The sequence below is a fragment of the Erythrolamprus reginae genome, chromosome 4 (genome assembly GCF_031021105.1).
Source record: "Erythrolamprus reginae isolate rEryReg1 chromosome 4, rEryReg1.hap1, whole genome shotgun sequence".
NCBI classification, from domain to species: Eukaryota; Metazoa; Chordata; class Lepidosauria; order Squamata; family Dipsadidae; genus Erythrolamprus; species Erythrolamprus reginae.
Window position 1 is genome coordinate 111,354,964 of NC_091953.1, and position 22,864 is coordinate 111,377,827.

The 22,864-nt window shown below is 46.6% G+C and overlaps 2 protein-coding genes across 2 annotated transcripts in view; both read right to left on the reverse strand.

The window, feature by feature from the left end:
- LOC139166944 (cilium assembly protein DZIP1-like) overlaps positions 1-22,864 on the reverse strand; it is a 104,781-nt gene that overhangs the window by 28,973 nt on the left and 52,944 nt on the right. The window lies entirely within an intron of this gene.
- Positions 1-22,864, reverse strand: part of LOC139167063 (cilium assembly protein DZIP1-like) — a 70,372-nt gene that overhangs the window by 22,857 nt on the left and 24,651 nt on the right. The window contains exons 12-16 of the mRNA XM_070751492.1: positions 20,171-20,316; positions 19,289-19,481; positions 18,357-18,486; positions 17,137-17,187; positions 16,115-16,254 (exon numbers count right to left, since the gene is read on the reverse strand). Coding sequence (XP_070607593.1) covers positions 16,115-16,254; positions 17,137-17,187; positions 18,357-18,486; positions 19,289-19,481; positions 20,171-20,316 — 660 coding nt within the window. The remainder of the gene's footprint in view (positions 1-16,114; positions 16,255-17,136; positions 17,188-18,356; positions 18,487-19,288; positions 19,482-20,170; positions 20,317-22,864) is intronic.

Genomic DNA, 22,864 nt, shown 5'->3' on the forward strand with positions numbered 1-22,864 from the left:
TGTGCAGTGGCCCGAGGACCTTCACCACCGCTGTGGGGCCACATATCGGTTAGGCCGCGCCTAGTTGCCATTGCTCACCATTATGGCGAGCCACAGTTCTTTTCCTGCTTCCTTTGACCCGTTTGACCCCAGTAATGACACCTGGGAAAGTTTTTTAGACCGTTTTGAATGCTATTTAAAAGCACAAGATCTCAATGAACTATCTGAAGCTCGCCGTACTGCATGCTTTTTGAATGCCTGTGGCAAACCCATGTTCCGCATGGCACGCGCCCTCGTGGCACCACAGGTGGTCTATGAGGTTCTGTGGGATGAGTTGATGGACAAACTTAAAAAACATTATGCTCCTGCTCCATCTTTTATTTCATGCCGTTTTCATTTCCGCCGCCGCATCCAGGCAGAGGGGGAGTCAATCACTCAATATGTGGCTGCCCTCCGGGATGCAGCGAGAGACTGTGACTTCGAAAATCTGGAACGCTCCCTGTTGGAACAGTTGGTTTGCGGAGTGCGAGACCTTCAGCTTCAGCGTCGCCTCCTAGCCCACTCCAAGCTCACTCTAGCCATAGCCATTGATGACGCCTGTGCCGCGCAGACGTCTTTTCACTCGTCCGCTGACATCCAACGCCGCATTCCGGAAACGGTGAAATCTCCTCCACAACCGAACATTCACGCGACAACCTGCTCCTCTACTGACAACACCAACCAAGGTGAAACAGTCGCTCGACTTCGTACCACCACCAACCGCCGCCGCACACCAACCCATGGAACCACCCAGAGGACCACACCGACACCACGGCCGTCTTACCCACCGTGCCCCAGCTGCGGAGATCCACACCCTCGCTCAGCCTGCCAATTTCGCACGGCAACCTGTTACAGCTGCGGAAGAGCGGGTCACCTAGCAAGAGTCTGCCGCTCCACTCCCAACCAACCCGCCAACCGTGCCGTACCGTCACGCAACACGCACCAACGCCTGCCAGAACGCCGTGTCGACTGCTTTGCCACAAAACCTGATCGAGAGCTATTTGATGGGGAGGAAGAAGTATTTTTAGCAGCTGGAGGTGGGACCAAAAAAATTTCTTTAGTGGTAACTATTGAGGGGTCACCTCTAGAAATGGAGGTAGACACCGGGTCTGCCAGGAGTTTGGTCTCCTGGGACAAATTCTCCAATGCACTGCTGCGAAGAGTCCAACGTGGGTGATACTTCAGCCTGATTGGTTAGGGACTGAGTTAAATTAGAATATTAATTAGCTCCACCCTGTAGACCCTCCCTTGTAGCTCAGTTTTAAAAACTCAGTCGTAGTGATAGGGACTAGTTTTCTCTCTGTAAAGTTTTTTACTAATTAAGATATGATTGTCTGAAATAAATAACCTTTACCTTTTGTCCTCTCTTATTTCTTTCTTTCTCTCCCTGCAGGAACCAGAAGAGGAACAGAAGGAATCAGGATTCTACCCTCCGTGGGTAAATCCTGCAACGAGATACCTTCCAGAGGCTTTTTTGCCCTCCGAGGGCATAGCCCAGAGGTATAGCTCTCCCTAGGCAGGGTTCCTGTCCTCCGTGGACAAGCCTAGTGGTCATGGATAGAGCGTTAAATGGACTCAAGGTCCCTAGCCTCCGGGGCCAGACCTCAATGAGTTTCCTGGGGGTGAAGGTACAGTGCCCCAGCGACACCCCCCCCAACCCCGCTTCCTTTCTCTTCCGCAATGCCTGGAAATCGGCAGGGAAGGTAATATAGCGCTGAGAGACCACCGATGTCGGCGGCAGAGCTCTATTTATAGCCCCGACGCCCAGCTGATATTCGGAGCAGAGAAAACCGCCGAATCGGCGGCAGCTGCTGTCTGAGCTTAGCAGAGATTGTTTTATTCAGCGTGGAAAGATCTTGCTGCACTCTTTTCCGTGGCATTTGTTCAATCTATTTCAGCCACGGAGATTTTGTGGAGGAAGCAGCTGGGCTGCGGGGAAATGGCGGTTCCCCTTAATTACAACAGGAGGCTGTATCTGAGACTGGGGGGAGAGATTGATTGATACTGATAAAAGTGGAGCCTTGAAGGGAGGAGAGAACGAGGAGAGACGGGACCGAGAGGCGAAGGTGACGCTGGTTGGAGGTGCTGCTGCTGGAACGACACCCCCCCCCCATGAACTAAGGACGCTTGTGAGCTGCTTGGTGGGAGCGCCCAAGCGTCGGAGGCTCTACGGGGTGAAAAGACCGGCATGGAAAGATTAGACTGGATATTGCTGTCGAGGAAGAGGAGATGGTGGCCCGTGAGAGGAGCGTGGAGACTGGGGGAGATGTCGAAGCGATATCGAGGTGGGAAAGAGAGTTCTTGGAGGCCATGCAGTGGGGTCTGGCAGACAGAGAATTGGAAATGTCGCTCGGAAATCAGCGACGCCATCGGAGGCCACCGAGGAGTGACCAGCGAGGGGCGAGGGGCCTATGAGAGCCAAGAGACTGGTGATGGAACTGAGAGACTGAGAAGAGACATGGGAGACATCATAGCGCCAGAAAAAGGGGTGACTAATATTAAGAAGAGATCCTTCCTTTTAACCAGGCTGAGATATTCCCCTGGGACCCTGAACACTGTTATAATCCAGAACTTCCAATTAAGAACTAATTAAGAATTTAAGAACTGCTGACTGACTCCTTTTCTATATTTTTAATACATCTTAATACATCCATTCTTAGCTATTTTTATATTTTTATATTTTTTATCTGTTTTAATATTTAACTAATGAATTAATTAACTGGGAATTGCATTTCTTACATATTTATTAGTGTTTTAAAGTGTTATCAATTTAATCTATTTTTAGTATTGGGGGTTCTAATTTAAATGGATGACTGGGACAGAATTACTTGTGTGCATGAGTTAAATGGCTGGTATGACTGGGATGACTGGGGTGGGAGGGGCTACGGGATGGATGAGATGAATGGTAAGAGTATGAATGGTAGATTTGGCCCACCTGACGCTCAAGAGGCGGGAGGAGATGGGGCACCGATCTCTGGGGTGGCAGAGGGTCGGAATATTCCTGTGTTGCTGGGGAGAGGCAGATATGGCGGGGGCCACGGAGTTAGCCGTTCCAGGGGAACGAGGGACCGTTGCTTAATAACGATCCCTTGTTCTGGCTCCGTGAGCCCAATCTTGGGTACTGGTGATGAGTGTAACTCTGGCCCTGGGCTCAGGTTGCTGCTGCTTAATGCCAGGTCGGTGATAAATAAAGCTCTCCTCATCCGGGATTTGATCCTGGATGAGGAGGCCGACCTGGCATGTATTACTGAAACCTGGCTGGGCCCAGAGGGAGGTGTTCCTCTCTCTGAAATTTGCCCAGCTGGGTTTCAGATATGGCATCAACCTCGACCCCAGGGAAGGGGGGGAGGAGTGGCTATTATAGCCAGGGAGAGCCTTTGCCTACGTGGACTCATTGCTCCGGAAATTGCGGGTTGCGAGTCACTCCTGATGAAGTTGGACTTAGGGGTTCAGGTGGGCTTATTTCTCACGTACCTGCCTCCCAGCTGCGTGTCAAAAGCCCTGCCTGTGCTACTCGAGGAGGTAGCCGGGTTGGCGGTGGAGTTCCCCAGACTTATTGTCTTGGGGGACTTCAACCTGCCGTCACTCGGCGAAACCTCTGGGTTGGCACAGGAGTTCATGGCCACCATGACAGCCATGGACCTGACTCAAGTAGTACGGGGTCCGACTCATGAGGGGGGGCACGCACCCGACATGGTATTCCTTTCCGAGCAATTGAGTAATGGTCTGAGACTAAGGGGCTTAGAAGCAGTGCCTTTGTCATGGTCAGACCATTTTCTACTACGGCTTGACTTCCTGGCTCCAATCCTTCTCCGCAGGGAGGCGGAACCAATTAAGATGTTCCGCCCCAGACGCCTGATGGACCCAGAGGGCTTTCAGACGGCGCTTGGGGTTATTCCAGAGGCACTTGTCCACAGTTCGGCAGAGTCTCTTGCGAAAGCCTGGAATGAGGCTGCAGCAGGGGCTCTTGACCGGATTGCGCCTTTGCGACCTCTCCGTGGCGCTAGACCCCGTAGAGCTCCATGGTTCAACGAGGAGCTCCGGGAGTTGAAACGCCAGAAGAGACGTCTAGAGAAGCGATGGAGGAAGAGTAGGTCTGAATCTGATCGAACACTTGTAAGAGCTTTTATTAAGACTTACAAAGTGGCGCTCAAGGCGGCAAGATGCGCGTACCATGCCGCTTTGATTGCATCAGCGGAATCCCGCCCGGCCGCTCTGTTTAGGGTGACCCGCTCCCTTCTTAATCAGGGGGGAGTTGGGGAGCCCTTGCAGAGTAGTGCCGAGGACTTTAACACGTTTTTCGCTGATAAAGTCGCTCGGATTCGGGCCGACCTCGACTCCAATTGTAAAACAGAGTCGACTGACAACGAGTCAGTCGAGGTGACTGGGGCACGTACTTGTCCACCTGTCTGGGAAGAGTTTGATCTGGTGACACCTGATGAAGTGGACAAGGCCATTGGAGCTGTGAGTTCCGCCACCTGTTCACTGGATCCGTGTCCCTCCTGGTTGGTTTCGGCCAGCAGGGAGGTGACACGGAGCTGGGCCCAGGAGATTACCAACGCTTCCTTCGGGAGGGGAGTTTTTCCATCACTCTATAAAGAAGCGCTTGTGCGCCCCCTCCTCAAGAAGCCCTCCCTGGACCCAGCTGTGCTTAATAACTACCGTCCAGTCTCCAACCTTCCCTTTATGGGGAAGGTTGTTGAGAAGGTGGTGGCACTCCAGCTCCAGCGGTCCTTGGAAGAAGCCGATTATCTAGGTCCCCGGCAGTCGGGTTTCAGGCCCGGTTACAGCACGGAAACTGCTTTGGTCGCGTTGATGGATGATCTCTGGCGGGCCCGGGACAGGGGTTTGTCCTCTGTCCTGGTGCTCCTTGACCTCTCAGCGGCTTTCGATACCATCGACCATGGTATCCTTCTGCACCAGCTGGAGGGGTTGGGAGTGGGAGGCACTGTTCTTCAGTGGTTCTCCTCCTACCTCTCTGGCCGGTCGCAGTCGGTGTTAGTGGGGGGACAGAGGTCGGCTCCTAGGTCTCTCCCTTGTGGGGTGCCTCAGGGGTCGGTCCTCTCCCCCCTGCTATTTAACATCTACATGAAACCGCTGGGCGAGATCATCCAAGGACATGGGGTGAGGTATCATCAATATGCGGATGATACCCAGCTTTACATCTCCACCCCATGCCCAGTCAGCGAAGCGGTGGAAGTCATGTGCCGGTGCCTGGAGGCTGTTGGGGCCTGGATGGGTGTCAACAGACTCAAGCTCAACCCGGATAAGACGGAGTGGCTGTGGGTTCTGCCTCCCAAGGACAACTCCATCTGTCCGTCCATTACCCTGGGGGGAGAATTATTGACCCCCTCAGAGAGGGTCCGCAACTTGGGCGTCTTCCTCGATCCACAGCTCACATTAGAACAACATCTCTCAGCTGTGGCGAGGGGGGCGTTTGCCCAGGTTCGCCTGGTGCACCAGTTGCGGCCCTACCTGGACCGGGACTCATTGCTCACAGTCACTCATGCCCTCATCACCTCGAGGTTCAACTACTGTAATGCTCTCTACATGGGGCTACCTTTGAAAAGTGTTCGGAAACTTCAGATCGTGCAGAATGCAGCTGCGAGAGCAGTCATGGGCTTACCCAGGTATGCCCATGTTTCACCATCACTCCGCAGCCTGCATTGGCTGCCGATCAGTTTCCGGTCACAATTCAAAGTGTTGGTTATGACCTTTAAAGCCCTTCATGGCACTGGACCAGAATATCTCCGAGACCGCCTTCTGCCGCATGAATCCCAGCGACCGATTAGGTCCCACAGAGTGGGCCTCCTCCGGGTCCCGTCAACTAAACAATGCCGGTTGGCGGGCCCCAGGGGGAGAGCCTTCTCTGTGGCGGCACCGGCTCTCTGGAACCAACTCCCCCCGGAGATCAGGACTGCCCCTACTCTTCCTGCCTTCCGTAAACTCCTCAAAACCCACCTTTGCCGTCAGGCATGGGGAAACTAAACATCTTCCCCTGGGCACGTTGAATTTATATATGGTATGCTTGTGTGTGTGTGTATGTTAGTATAGGGGTTTTTCTTAAATTTATAATATTTTAATTAATTGGATTAATGTATTGGATTGTCTTTTCACTTGTTGTGAGCCGCCCCGAGTTTTCGGAGAGGGGCGGCATACAAATCCAAATAATAAATAAATAAATAATAAATAAATAAAACAACCGGCGGAAGTCGAGGAGGAGGCGGCGCGCACAGCATGATCCCGACGCCCAGCTGATTAGCAAGAAGGCGTCGGGGCAACAATTTAATCAGCGAATGGGGCGGCGGAAGCCGAAAAGCCTCCACAGAGGAGTCGAGGCTGTAGCCCGCTCCCAGGAGGTTCCAAGGGGGCGAAAAATGGCGCCCGCCATGTTTAGGCGCCTGAAAAAATAGGCGCCAAAATGATGCGCCCGCCATGTTGGACAGGAACCGGATGCCGAGATGAGCCACGCCCACGACACACAGGGCAGCGCCATCTTGGGTGAGGCTGCAGTTCATCTCACCCGACAACGGCAGGGAGTCTTATTTCCACAGACCGCATCTGTGCAAACGACATTGGCAACCTTTTGCAATAACTTGTGAGTGCCAGGATGGCTGAACAACCATCCATTAACCTTACTGAAGCCCAGGCCGGGAGTGAGGCACCAAAATCAAGTGCCAAATCACACCCCTCTCGCTCTAAGGCGAAGTCCTCCTCTACCCTAAAGGAGGCAGAAAAGAAAATAAAAGCACTAGAGGAGCAGCTAGAGGCCGCCCAAAGGCAGGCATCGCTGATACCTTTGCCTCCAGCCCAGAGCACAGCAGCCTTTCAGGGCCCAGCACAATGGCCACCCATGGGCTCCCCGGGGCCAAGAGGGTCAATGAGGTCAGGGCACAGTGCAGAACTATCCCCTGAGAGGCAAACATTCCAGACTGCAGAGGCAACTCAGAGACCTGAACTCCCACTGCCTCAGCCTAGTGCCTGGTTCCAGCTTCCACAACAGAGCTATGAAGCCCAAATTCCATCAGCAACATTCACCCCTTCAGCTGCAGGCTTGCGAGCCAATGACACCTGGCAATCTATGCCTCAGGCATTACAAGAGATGATTACTAATGTCTATACCCAGGGTATGGCCATGGGTGCTCAACAGAAGCCAGCCACCCAGACCAGACCAGCCAGAAGGGACCTTTGGTCAGTGCCTATGGATTCCTCATTTCCACAGGAGTCAGAGATGAAGGGGAGGTGGATACTGACAATGAGTGCGAACTATCAGAAGATGAGGGTCCTCCACCAGAGAGACCCATATCTGTTATGTTGTTTAAGACTGCCCTCTATGACGTCATGCTGAGGAAGGCCAAACAGGTCACCACGGTGACAGCTACTTCTAAGCCTGCGGAGGCGGCAGTTGGACTGCAGCCGGCAGAGCGACTCTTCACGGAGCCACAGCCGGAATCTTACCACATCCCATCCTCAAAAATTTTTATGGACAGCTTCAAACGCCCGTGGCAAAATCCAGCGGCGGCCCAAGGACCGTCCATGATGGATCGTAAGTTTTACACCTTTGACCCGGACATTGAAAACTTACTGGCCTTTCCAACTATCAATGAACCAGTAACGAGCCTGGTCTCAAATGCGGTGGTTCCTTCGGAACTGGCTGAAGGACTAAAGCCAGAGGACAGGAGGGCCGAAACCTTGATTCGGAAGACCCATCAAATGGCATCATGGGCCTTCAGGGCTACGTCAGCTGCCTCTTACTTCAACAGAGCCTGCATACTCTGGCTCCAGGAAATGCAAAACAGAGTGGGGCCAGAGGATGGGTGCCTTAGGCAAGACCTAAGCAAACTGATCCTGGCATCAGAGTTTTCAGCGGATGCCACGCTGAATGCGTCAAAGTTTGCTTCCAGAGCAATGGCAACTACCTTGGCTTCTCGCCGCCTGCTCTGGTTACGCTCATGGCAAGTGGATGCTAAATCCAAGTGGCGCCTAGCCTCAGCACCCTTCCATGGGTCGGAGCTCTTTGGCCAATCACTGGATAAGGTCCTTATCGAGGACAAGGAAAAGCGAAAGGTTTTGCCAAAGTCAGCCAGACACACTGAACGGCGCCAAAACCCGTTCTTTCGCAGGCAGTCCTTTCGCCAGGAACCTGCTGCGGCAGGCACCCAGACTATGAGGCCATACTCTACGGGATACGCCCAGAATACCTTTAGATCCGATAGAGGCGGATACGGAGGCAGAGGACGGCAATACCAGAACTCCAGGAAGACCTATCGAAATACCAATCAGAGGGGATTCCGCGGACACAAATGACTGGGCGGAACATATCCCCATAGGAGGTCGGCTCCAGGCGTTCACCGACACCTGGCACGACACCACTACGGATACATGGGCCCGCAGCACAATTTCTCAGGGACTCAAGTTGGACTTCCTTTGTACTCCGCACCAACGTTTCATTCAATGCCCCTGGACCAAGGGTGCACACAAGAGGAAACTCCTAAGACAGGAGATTCTTCACTTGCTGGACATAGGGGCGATAGAACCAGTGCCGGTGAACCAGCAAGGACTGGGATATTATTCCGTGGTATTTGTGGTGCCGAAAGCATCGGGGGGATGCAGGCTCATACTGAAACTGAAACAACTCAATCTGTATGTCAGATACGTCAGGTTCAAGATGCATTCCCTCCGCACCATCCTCTCATGCATAAGAAGAGGAGACTGGATGACCTCCATAGATTTGAAGGAGGCATATCTGCACGTGCCAGTACATGCAGACAGCCGCAAATACCTCAGATTTTGTATCAACAACAACCATTTTCAATACCGGGCAATGCCATTCGGCTTGTCCTCAGCACCAAGGACTTTCACCAAACTCTTGGACATTCTAACCGCATCCCTCAGATCCCAGTCGGTACGCCTCATGGCGTATCTGGATGACATAGTCATCTTGTCAAGGGATCCACGGAGGGCAAAGGAGGACCTACTGCTAACCATGCAGACCTTACGGGAACACGGTTTCACGGTGAATATTCCCAAAAGTCATCTAACACCCACTATGCGCATCCCACACTTGGGAACTGTCATAGATTCTCAGATCGGCAAGGTGTTCCTGCCGACACAGAATACGGGACTTAGTGAATTCCCTCCATCATCAAAGACGGGTATCACTAGCCTTCCTGTCACAACTCCTAAGGAATTTCGTGTCCTGCATCGACATTGTACCCTGGGCCCGCCGGCACGCCAGGCCCCTACAGTGGCTCCTCCTGCCATACCAACGGCGACGGCTCAGCCACTCCCAACGCCTGGTCACGTTACCAAGAACGGTCAAACGCTCCCTTCCATGGTGGCACTCATCCGCCCTCCTTCAGGGTTCCCCCTTCCTGAAACAGGAGGAGGTGGTCATCACCACCGACGCGAGCCTCACGGGTTGGGGAGCTCACTCCGAGACTCAGGGACTGTGGACCCCAACGGACTTGGCAGACATCAACATAAACCTACTGGAGCTGAGAGCTGTGTTTCTAGCCCTACTAGCCTTCCGAACAGAGTGCCAGAACAACCATATTCTGATACTCACGGACAATGTGGCCACCCGTTCCCACATAAATCACCAAGGGGGAACGAGGTCTGGCAGGCTAATGCAGGAAGCGGATATCCTGATGGCGTGGGCAGAGACCAACCTTCTATCGCTCAGGGCGGAGCACATCTCAGGGGTCGAGAACACACAAGCAGACTGGCTCAGCAGGACCACTCTCCACCCATCCGAATGGCGTCTGGGACAGGAAGCATTCCAAGCGGTGGCAGACAGGTTCGGAACACCACTGGTGGATCTGTTCGCCACACCGGACAACACTCACCTGAGTCGCTTCTTCTCCCGCTTCCCTTCCCCAGGAGCCGAGAGGGTCAACGCCCTCAGGAGCCCATGGCCGGACGGCCTTCTATACGCCTTCCCACCGGTATGCCTTATCCACAGGACAATTGCCAAGCTTATCAGGGAGGGGGCCGAGGTCCTCTTCAGAGCACCATACTGGCCCCGCCGCCCGTGGTTCGCGGACCTGATGGACCTATCGATATCACCACCCTGGCGGATCCCGCTCAACCTGGTCTCCCTCAGCCAAGGGTCAGTATACCATCCAGACCCCCACTGGTGGCAACTTGCCGCGTGGCACTTGAGGGGGACAGAATGAAGGCGGCATTACTTCCACAGGATGTAATCTCCACCATCCAGGCGGCCCGCAGACCGTCCACTACTAGGATCTACCAGGCCACCTGGGCAGCATTCCGTCAATTCTGTACGGACCAAGGAGTGGAACCACAATCCGCGTCAATACAACATATTTTGTCTTTCTTACAATCTGGACTGGACAAAGGGCTTGCCCCTAACACCCTACGGAGACAGGTAGCTGCCATCTCCACACTAATTAAATTGGACAACTGGAGATCCATCTCTCATCACCCATGGGTGAGAGACTTCCTGAAGGGGGCCTCAAATCTCCGACCTCCAACGGTGCACAGATTCCCCTCATGGGATCTCCCGCTGGTGCTAAGCGCATTAACAGCTCCCCCATTCGAGCCATTACGCACCATCTCATTTCAACTTCTATATCTGAAAATGGCCTTTTTAGTGGCTATCACGTCAGCTAGAAGGGTGTCCGAACTCGCGGCCCTATCGGTGAGATCGGACCTATGCATCTTTCATCAGAACCGGGTGGTCCTTCGACTCGACCCGACGTTCCTACCGAAGATAAATACCCCGTTTCATAGGTCTAATGACATTGTCATTCCGGATTTCTGCACGCAGGGGAGTCACCCACTCGAACTGCGCTGGCATAAGCTGGACGTACGCAGGGCCATCAAGATCTACATTCGACGGACGGCGGCATTTCGCAGGACGGAGGCCTTATTTGTCTCCTTTGAACTTCCCACAAGGGGAGCTAAGGTATCTCCGAGGGCCCTTAGTCGCTGGATAACATCCTGCATCGTGGAGGCGTACACTTCTCAAGGAAAGGCGGTACCAGGTAACATTACGGCACACTCCACAAGGAGCGCTGCGACTTCAGCAGCGTGGGCCACCCAGGCTTCTCTGGAGGACATCTGCTGAGCGGCAACGTGGGCCACTCCAGACACGTTTATTAGACACTATAAACTGGACTCATTTGCACCATCAGAGGCGGCTTTTGGCCGCAGGGTATTGCAGAGGGTGTGCGTATTGCAGACGCCCCTGGTCCAACCGTCTCCCACCCTGTTGTCTTAGTCTTGGGCATATCCCACGTTGGACTCTCCGCAGCAGTGCATTGGAGAAGGACCGTTGAACTTACCTGAATGGTCTTCTCGATGCACTGCGAGGAGAGTCCAAACCCAACCCGACCTTGGGGCCCAGGGGCTCAGTTACAGTTTCTAGTTCTGTTGATTCCACTACTCCTTCGTTATTTTATTAACTGAGCTACAAGGGAGGGTCTACAGGGTGGAGCTAATTAATATTCTAATTTAACTCAGTCCCTAACCAATCAGGCTGAAGTATCACCCACGTTGGACTCTCCTCGCAGTGCATCGAGAAGACCGTTCAGGTAAGTTCAACGGTCCCTTTCGCACCTTGTTGCAGACCCGTCCCAAGCCAAATTGGGCCCAATGAGTGTAAAACTGAGGGACTATCAGGGAAACCTAATCCCAACCAAGCGGGAGGGAAAATTCAATGTTAAAAAAGGGGCATATTCTGGATTCCTTCCATTAATAATTGTAGCTAATCCCCTACCATCTCTTTTGGGGCGGGACTGGTTTACCAAACTAGGGTTGTCTGTCTCGGGAATTCACTCAGTGACCCCTGATGTATATTCTTGCATATTTGATGAGTTTTCTGATGTATTTAGTAACACTTTGGGTTGTTATGTGGGAACACCAATATCCCTTAACCTAGACCCAAAAGTGGCCCACATTAGACTGAAATCCAGACGAGTCCCTTTTGCACTCAGAAAAAAAGTGGACGCAGAGTTGGACAAACTCATCCAGCAGGGGGTCCTAGAGGCCACTGATTATTCCAAATGGGAAACACCGCTGGTAATTCCTGTCAAACCCGACGGGTCTCTCCGCCTATGTGGAGATTATAAGGCGACACTCAATCACGCCCTCAGTTCCAACCCCTACCCGGTACCGGTGGTACAGCATTTGCTACATTCCCTGGGCCAGGGGTCAATTTTTGCAAAGTTGGATATGGCGCAAGCATACCAACAACTCCCGGTGGACGATGCCACTGCGGAGGCTCAAACCCTAGTCACCCACCGAGGCGCATTCTGTTGTCGCCGCCTCCAGTTTGGCGTAAGTGTGGCTCCTGGCCTGTTTCAGAACATCATCGAGAGGCTGTTATACGGACTACCTGGCGTAACGCCATACTTTGATGATATTTTTATATCAGCCACCTCACAACAACAATTACTCACACGTGTCAGGGGTGTCCTATCACATTTTCAAAAGGCAGGCCTTCGCTTAAAACGTAGCAAGTGCCACATAGGAGTTCCCCGTGTTGATTTTCTAGGTTACACCATAGACGCTGCCGGCATTCACCCAACACAGGCTAAGATATCAGCTATCAAACAGGCACCTGCACCTGTGAACAAGTCTGAATTACAGACTTTCTTAGGCCTCCTCAATTTTTACAACACCTTTTTACCACATAAAGCAACCATAGCTGAACCCCTGCATAGACTATTGGGAAACGACAGACCATGGGTTTGGGGAGACGTAGAACAGGCTTCATTTAAGGCAGTCAAGGACTTGCTGTCATCTGATGCAGTCCTTATCCAATATAATGATCAATGGCCATTGGTACTGGCTGCAGACGCTTCTCCGTATGGCATAGGTGCCGTTCTCAGCCACCAATTACCTAATGGTTCCCAAGTCCCTATAGCATATTTCTCATGAACATTGTCCAACACCAAGAGAAATTATAGTCAGACGGACAAGGAGGCCTTAGCCCTTGTCGCGTCAGTAAAGAAGTTTCATGACTATTTGTATGGCAGACCCTTTGTTCTGCAAACTGACCACAAACCCCTATTGGGCATAATAGCGGGCACTAAAGAGTCCCCTCAATTCACTTCCCCCAGAATGACCAGGTGGTCAGAATTTTTAGCAGCCTATACATACCAGTTGCAATATCGTCCGGGAAAAGACATGGCACATGCAGATGCCCTTAGCCGCTGTCCCCTACCAGTACCAATTATAGACCCCTCACCTACATCACAGGTCCTCCTTGTAGAGGAACTTCATAACTCTTTGTCTGCATCTGACATAGCTGCCCACTCCTTCTCCGATAACACCATTTCTCAAGTCATAGACTGGGTTAAACGCGGATGGCCCACAGGAGTTTTGCCCAGCGAATTTGCTCCATTTTAAACCCGTCAGAGTGAGTTATCTACGCATAGAGGGTGTTTGCTGTGGGGATCATGAGTCATCGTTCCTCCTTCTTTACAGGATGTAGTGTTGCGCCTCCTCCATGAATGCCACCCGGGGATTGTTCGAATGAAGGCCTTGGCTCGCAGCTATGTCTGGTGGCCGGGTTTAGACCAAGCCATCCAGACCTGGGTAGATCGCTGCCCGGAGTGTCAGAACTCCAGGCCCATGCCACCAGAAGCTCCTCCAACACAGTGGGAAATACCTAGAGGGCCATGGTCCAGAATCCACCTCGACCTGGCCGGCCCTTTCCATGGTCATCAGTTTATGGTACTAGTAGACGCTTATTCAGGCTGGGTAGAAGTAGACATATTACAATCCACGACATCAGAGAGTGTAATTAATGTGTTGTCTCGTCATTTTTCTACGCACGGGTTACCCGACCAGTTGGTAACCGACAATGGACCTCAGTTCACATCCTCACAATTCCAGGTATTTTTAGCCACATTAGGAATTAGACAAACATTAACAGCCCCCTGGCACCCTAGTAGCAACGGCAGGGCAGAACGGGCCGTGAGATCTACTAAAGAGGCCCTTGGCCGTCTCAAAGGTTTGGACTGGAGGAGCAAACTAAATCTTTATTTAATAACTCAGCATTCAACTCCCTGCCCCACCACAGGCAGGAGCCCAGCAGAGGCACTTATGGGTCGACGCCTGCGTACTAGGCTGGATAGGATTCACCCCACATATACTCCTAATACAGACAGTGAGACACCAATTGTCACTAGAGCATTTGTCCAGGGAGATCTGGTGTATGCACGAAATTATGGGTGAGGAGAACGCCGTTGGGAGCCAGGTTGGGTTTCTGAAGTAACAGGCCCTTGCTCTTATAGGGTCCTCCTAAGTGACGGAAGGACATGGCGTCGACACATAGACCAACTACGCCGCCGAACCTTAGAAGCTGCCAGGCCGGCGTCACAAGCACCATCCATTCCGCCAACCTGTACCACACCATCCGATTACACAGAGATTACTTACTCCCCGGACAATCAATATCAAAGACCAATACCGCAACCTTTACACCAGGAAATACACACAGAAGATCAACATCAACCATTGCCTATAGAGACAGAATCATCCTTGCCCCCATCAGGGGCCGAACCCCGCCGCTCAGCAAGGACACACAAGCGTCCCGCTTATTTAGAGGATTTTGTGTGCACCAACCAGGTGGGAAGGGGTGTTGTGTCCAGAGGACAGTTAGGCATTGTACCCACCCCATAGTTCTTGGGCGGGAAAATGCTAGGATGTGATTGGTTGCCAGCCCGGCATATATATAGCTGCCGGGCACGGCCATGTTGTCTTTTTGCTGAGTTCTGTAACCGTTACTTGATATAATAAAAGAGCCGTTACTCACCCACGAGTGCAGTCCTTCATTCCGCTAAGGACGTTAACATAGTACAATATAATTACTAAATGTTGATATATTTAAAGTAAAATAACAATAGAATTATCTCTTTTTCTTTGTATCCCACCAAATTTATACCTTTTGCCAAACATCGTAGAATTCTGATTCTTCTTGATTGATAACACAACAAGAAATTAAGAAAACACCAGAATTCTTCCTATTAGATATTTCAAATAAGAAGTACAAAGAGGATATATATTATTTAATAACTCATATATTAGTAGCAGCCAGGATAGCTTTTGCTCAAAAATGGAAAGAAACCGAGACTCCAAAAGAAACAGATATTCTTAAGAAGATTTTAGAATGTGCTGAGCTTGATATGATGACGAGAAGGTTAAATAATTAAGAAGAATCAGAATTCTACGATGTTTGGCAAAAGGTATAAATTTGGTGGGATACAAAGAAAAAGAGATACTGTAATTCTATTGTTATTTTACTTTAAATATATCAACATTTAGTAGATATATTGTAGTAGATGATGATTATTCACAATATAAATGTGAGCTCTCGAGCGGCCGGGCGAACGGTGGGTGGCCGGGCGAAGGGCGGGCGAGCGGCGGGTGGCCGGGCGAGCAGCGAGCGACCGGACGAGCAGCGAGCGAGCGGCGGGCGGCCGGGCAGCGAGCGAGCGGCGGGCAAGCAGCGAGTGAGCGGCAGGTGGCCGGGCGAGCAACGAGCGAGCGGCTGGGCGAGCGAGCGAGAGAGAGCGGCCGGGCGAGCGGCGAACGGCGGGCGAGCGGGTGCTGGGGGCGGGGCAGCCGACATTCAAAGCAATCTTTGTCAGCTTCCGCACTTTCGTCACTCCCCGCCTCCACCATCTGCGCATGCGCGGCCATGGAAAAAGGGGCGCGCATGCGCAGATGGTGTTTTTACTTCCGCACAACTATACCACAGATAATCGATTTTCGCAGGTCTTCGAACGTAACCCCCACGAAAATCGAGGGATCACTGTACTGTAATTCTATTGTTATTTTACTTTAAATATATCAACATTTAGTAGATATATTGTAGTAGATGATGATTATTCACAATATAAATGTGAGCTCCTTTCTTTCTTCTACCCTTATTCATTCTATTCTATTTTCTAAATGTCATAATTTGGTGGTTTACAAGGATCCTTTAGGTTAGGGTATCATTTTCTAATGGTTTATCTGCTGCAGCTTGCCAAATCTGTAAAGGCAATTTCTTCTACTCTACCCCTGCCACCTATTTTTAACTTTTTCCTTAAAGTACTGCCGACATAATGAGCTTTTGTACTTCTGCTCGTGGATGGCTTAAGATGCACTTCGTCTTCGGGGATGTTTATACTCTGATACGAACAACTTGGCAAATTGTCCTTGCTGTGGCCCTTGGATGCCTCATCGTCCTTCACTTCCTCCTCTGAGCTAAATGGAGTTCTGGGAAAACAAAAATTCATCTATTAATTTAAGCTGTTCCGCTTGCAGCAATTTTAAAAATATAAACTAACTTTCTATAATAAAACTAGAATCTATAATCTATCGAACATTATACCTAAGACAGTTCCTTAAAGAACTATCTTATTAAAGCAAGGATAATTGAGAGATGTACCCATTTTTGTTGGAAGATTATTTTGGCATCAATAGGCAGATATATAATTATTACATCATAAGAGTAATGAAGCATTGACTTTTAATTAAGAGTAACACAACTCTATAAAAATAAGAATTAGCTAAACTATTTTTTAAATATTAAGGCAGAATTCTATTTCAGCCTTTTCTAAAGTATTGCCCTTCAAAATTGCTGGATTAACTCCTTTCCTGATTTTTAGTGCAAGAACTCGTATTCCAGCTTCTTTCAATGGCACAAGGATGGGAATTCTCACCTACATATAGATTTTAGCCAATCAATTCACTTGATTCCATTCAAGTTAAAAGGTGGATGACCTTCCTTGCCGCATTTGTTAAGTGAATCACTGCAGTTGATAAGTTAGTAACCCGGTTGTTAACTGAATCTGGCTTCCCTACTGACTTTGTTTCTCAGGTCGCAAAAGAGAATCATGACCTTGGCACACAGCGACGGTCATAAATATGAACCTGTTGCTAAGCATCTGGATTTTGATCACATGATCATGGGGATACTGCAAAAGTCATAACTATGAAAAATGGTTCCAAGCCCTTTTTGTCAGTGCCGTTATAACTTTGAATGGTCACTAAATGAACCGTGGTAAGTCAAGGGGTAATTTTGTTCCAAAATTAATTTTTGGTTGTCCAATAGAATTCTTATTTCAAAGCATGCAAAACAAAATGAAGGCAGCTTACACCGTGCTAGGTGGCTTTCTAGAAATGTTATCCTTCAACATCTTCTTGGTTCTGGAAAGAAGAGAAAACAAATATTTGCCATTTCTTTTCTCTTTTTTTACATAATTTTTTTTCCTCCAGCATAAAATAAAAAACAATACATAGTTTCCAACACAAAATCAAGCTTATTATCAAACATATACAAATTTCTTCTTTTTACTTTCTAATTATTCAGTGGAGGCTCTTATATCTCTTTCTTTACCAAAAGGACTCTACAAACATATAATATCTTATATATTCAAAGACCTCTTAAAATACAGCTTTTCTCTATCTAATATTAAAACATTACAATAACCTTTACATTAATCGCTGGTCATCAAATTCACATCTTATTTGGGTCTTACAAATCTATTGAACTAATTATTCCAAAAAACAGTTTTCCTATAATACATCTAAGCAGAGTAGATTATACATAAGATAAATTTTCATATTGCAACAAAAAAATCTAGAAAACCACAATCCTATATGTCTAAAAAACTAATTATTCCAATAACTAAGTATATCATATTATATAATAATAATATAGCTTATATATTTGCCATTTCTTTTGGCTAGTAAGAAGGATATACTTCATACATTGCAATTTGTTTTCCTGCATTTCATCACTGGAGCCATTGGCTTATAGATTTGGTTTATATGAAAGTGAACCTGACTATTTCCCTTGCTCTTCTTATAAGTGCAAATGTATTTCCATGAGGTTGGAGAAAATAAAATAATATTTATTTATTTCACTTCTATGCTGCCCAATCCCGAAGGAATCAGTAATAATTTAGTAATTTAGTAATCCCCACCATTACTTCCTGATAATCAATGGGCCACTCAAGAGTCACCTGAACCATGAGATGGGAACCAAATAAATCTGATAAATAAATAAATGAGCTAAGAGACAACACTGTTAGCTACAAATAAGCCACGGTGGCACAGTGGTTAGAGTGCAATACTGCAGGCTACTTCTGCTGACTGCCAGCTGACTGCAATTTGGCAGTTCAAATCTCACCAGGCTCAGCCTTTCATTCTTCCGAGGTCAGTAAAATGAGGACCCAGATTGTTGGGGAAAATATGCTGACTTTGTAAAACCGCTTAGAGAGGGCTATAAAGCACTGTAAAGTGGTATTTAAGTCTAAATGCTATTGGTATTGCTATTCATAAAACATGCTAGTTACCTGAAATTATTAACTTACTTTGAGGTTGAAGTGTTTTCATCAGTCAAAGTTCTTTCCGTGACTGGACGTTTGGTACTGGACAAACGTTTTATTGCCCTGGAAAAAACGCTGGATAATGAAGTCCCTAAACGAGTTGTCCTATGTTTAGCTGAAATGAAATGATAAGGAGGATCTAGTGTCATTTAAGCCACATGCCCTGTCTATGAAGGAATAACGTACTGAGTGAAATCATGCCGCATAAAAGAACAAAAAACCCCCCAATATTTCCTATTTGATTTGGGCATTTTGCTTATGAATATTTCACTACCTTATTCCAATAAGTCACTAGATCACCAAATCACAGACTCTCTTTAGGCTCCAATATTCCCACTTAGTGAGACCATTTCCTGTCACCGTCTCCTTCCTTATGTTTCTCAATCTGAGTAAATTTAAGATATGTGGACTTTAACTCTCAGAATGCTGGCTGGAGAATTCTGAGAGTTGACAGTCCACACAGCTTAAAGTTGCCAAGTTTGAAAAATACGGATCAGGGGAAATACAGATCCTGGTAAGATAGGAATAATATTTAGAATATTCCTGTTTTTATTTTGCTTTCTACACCTAAAGTGACTTTACTAAAAATAAAGTTCTACACATATACTTTAATCTTTACTGCTATATTTCATTAATGAAACACATAAAAATTTAACTTGATAATTTTTCATTGTCTATTTATGTCAAACTAGAACTAATTAACCTATTTTCCATGTAACTTGGAAATGTTTATGTCTGAACACCACAATTATTTCATGGGATTTATGATCAGCATTAATTGGGACCTGCTTCTAGTCAGTAAATGTAAGTATTACAGTCATGTTATACATAGGAGCTGGCACACATTTAAGGAATCATTTACAGATAGCAAAGCTAAACTTTTAAATCTGACCCTAGAGCATAAAGAAAGATCATACCTTCTAAAGAAAGATGACGGTTGGAAAGAGATCTGCTGCAAGATAATCTTTCAGCAACTCTGAAATTGAGTTGTTGTACAAGTTGCTCTCGAATATGTTGAATGTCAGGCAGTTGTTTCTTTCTCTCTTCTCTAGCAGTCTCAAGAGATGCTAAGGCTCTGTTCAGATGATCACTTGAGATACCACGCACTCCCTGAATAGGGTGAATGAATGAACATTAAAAATAATTTTATTTTTTCGGGAAGAATATAAATTATTTTTGGGAAATGATGGAACAATGTAAACACAAGAAGAGGAAGGAAGGAAAGAAGGATGGATGGATGGAAAGAAGGAAGGAAGAAAGGAAGGAAAGAAAGAAGAGGGAGGGAGGGAGGGAGGGAGGGAGGGGCCTCCTGTTTTTTCAGCATCAAATGACTACATTTATATTAACTCTTATTTCATGATTACAAAAAAGAGCTCACTTTTTTAATTTTCCAGTTTTTCTAATAATCAAAGTCACAAATCATGACTGCACATTCTTCTGTTTCATGCAAAAAAAATCCATTAGAAAAAAAACAATATATTAAAGGTTAACTGGAAATAATATAGTTTTTTCTCTTTTGATTAGAATCAATTTAATCTGCTAGTTCCATCATCTTCACCACACATTCCTACATTGTGAGTAGTGTTGAGCTTTCCCCTTTTAAACATATAATAATATTGTTACAGATGTACATCACTCCTTTACAGGCACTGACTTCTGTACTGAGATTTTGTCTTTCCTTTTTTCCTATTCAGAGGCAATTTTTTCTGTGACTCAGAGGCAGGCACACCTGAAGAGTATTGGTTTGAAAAAGAGATTAACATTGCTTCACTCATTTGAGCTATTTAAAGTGATCTTACTGATTTAACTCCCAAGGATTCCAACTTTTCTGCTAGGGTCTTCTTCAAAACAGTTCTCAGCTCTTTTGTTAAAGAAGGATCGCTCATCAAGGTATTTATCATGTGAGATTTATTCTTTCCTGTTTGAGGCACTTGCATTTCTATTTCTGAAACGAGCCAGATATTTTTGTTTAAAAATCACATCAATAAAATCAATGCACGCTTAATCAAAATATTTGAAGTGTATTACGCACTCACCTGAATTTTCTGCCTAAGAAATTATAATGTTTCTATATCAAAAAGCAAAGCAATAACTTTAATTTTAAATATAACTCGGCCAGCTGCAAAAGTCTGAAATTCAACTTTCTTTGATCGCAACTGCATCTGACAAATCATGTTATACATTTGGTATCAGTTTAATTATCGATATAGTAAATCCATTAAAAAGTATTTATTTATTTTAATGGATCTACTCTTAACAACAATTTTCAACACAAACCAATGTAGGTAAACATATAATGTGATTACAGAATCCTAATAATATGTTTCCCTGTGAAAACAGGACCCAACTGGAAAATAAGCCATAACACTATTTTTTTGGGATACCTGTAATATAAGGCCTACCACAAAAATAAGCCAGAGTTAAGATTGTCAGCCAGATGGATGCATTTATTACTACATTTTCCCCAAAATAAGACCTAATTGGAAAATAAACCCTAATGCATTTTTTTTAGCAAAAATTAATGTAAGATCCAGTCTTATTTTCGGAGAAACACAGTTAGTTGTGAGCCACCCCGAGTCTTCGGAATTTCCTGACAGTCAGAACGGTTGATTAGTGCAACAGCTTGCCTCCAAAAGTTGTGAATGCCCCAACACTGGAAGTTTTTAAGCGGATGTTGGATAACCATCCGCCTGAAGTAATGTAGGGTTTCCTGCCTAAGCAGAGGGTTGGACTAGAAGACCTCCAAGGTCCCTTCCAACTCTGTTGTTGTTGTTACTCTCAATATAGAAACTTTAATAGATAAATAAATAACCTTAGCCACTGATTTTTGTCCAGAATGATATAAGAATGGTATACCATTCTGGATAAAAATCAGTGGTTAAGGTTATTTATTTATCTATTAAAGTTTCTATATCGAGAGTAATGATAACAATAATAATAGTAATAGGATTGGACTAGAAGGCGGCTCAATTGGATTCAATTGTCTGCAGGGGTAAGAAAGTTCAAGGGGAGGCTGGACAAAAGGAATGAATAAAACAAAATCCTAGAGAGAATAGTGATGGACACTAATTGGCAAAAAAAGGAAGACAAGCAATAGGAGAAGTTACTCTTCAAAGGGATCACAGAAACACTGAGGCTATCTGAAAATTGTAAGGTAAAACCTTTTGTGTCTTCTGGTAGAAGAAATGTGACACTGCTCTCTTGTCTCGCGCTCTCTCATACAGGCACATAATGCGAGAAGAATTAAGGCCACAAAAGCTTCAATTGGTGCTGCTGATTACCTTGTTCATTCTCTGGAAGCTCCTCTATGGGCTCCAGCATGGGTACCAAAAGGGCCTCTTCTAATAACAAGGAAACACATGAATAGAAACAGAGACAAATAGACAGACAGTATAAAAACTGGTAAAGATAAAGCCCAGAGAATGAAAACAATTCAAAAAAGTACAGAAATGTACGCAAAAGTATCAGATGCATATTTATTTGGGGAGTAAAGCCCAATCAAATACAGAGGAGGTCTTATTTGGGCAAAACCCCTTGTTATAGCAAACAAACAATTGAGGCAAAAAGATACACAACTTGCTTTGTTCCTGAATATGCCTCAGAGGTAGAGCTGGGCCTTAAGACTAAACAAATCTGTTTATTCCCAGACCTTTTCTGAATATATTCTCCCTTTCTCTTACCAGAAAATCTATTCATTTCACTTCCTCCCCACCCTCTTCGTTTTCTCTTTGAGAATCATCCCGTTCCAAAAATTGCCTTATTTCTCCTTGAAGTGCTCCTGGCCAATCAGAAAAGCAATTAAATGTTAGAAATGAAATATATCTCCAAATCCACCCAGAGCTTTTTGCAAAGGTGGGTAATGGTTCTGGTAGGCATAGTAGCCCCTGAGAGCCCTACGTTACTCTTGCTCTCTTTAGCCTATCCATTTTCTGACGTCTCTTGCATATTTAGAAATCTCTTGAGATAAAACACATTTCAATTAGGTGATTTTTTAAAAAGGTCCTATTATTATAACTTTATTCAAGGTTCTTACCCCAGATTAATATAAACTAACCTTGGTCAGCAGATTCTGGACGCACTTTTGGTCTTACAGTTGGGAGAACAGACTGATTTTGTGCTTCAATTTCAAAATCTATTGAGCCAGCCACAAATTAATTTGATTACAACAGAATGTTATGTTCTCAGTTATAATAATAATAATAATAATAATAATAATAATAATAATAATAATAATAAATTAGATTTGTATGACTCCCCTCTCCAAAAACTACTTAAAATCCTTGATTTTAAATAGAAATAACTATTGTACAGAAAGAAAATGTCAACAAGTTACATTTACATCAATTAATAAAATGAATGATCTTTCCAATATATTTCAGGAAAGCTTAATTTTTAAAAATTGTTCCATTAGTTAAATTTAGTTGTTACTTATTATTATCCCAGAGGACAATACCTAAGGATTTGCATGTCCATTACAGTAACCTACCATGCAT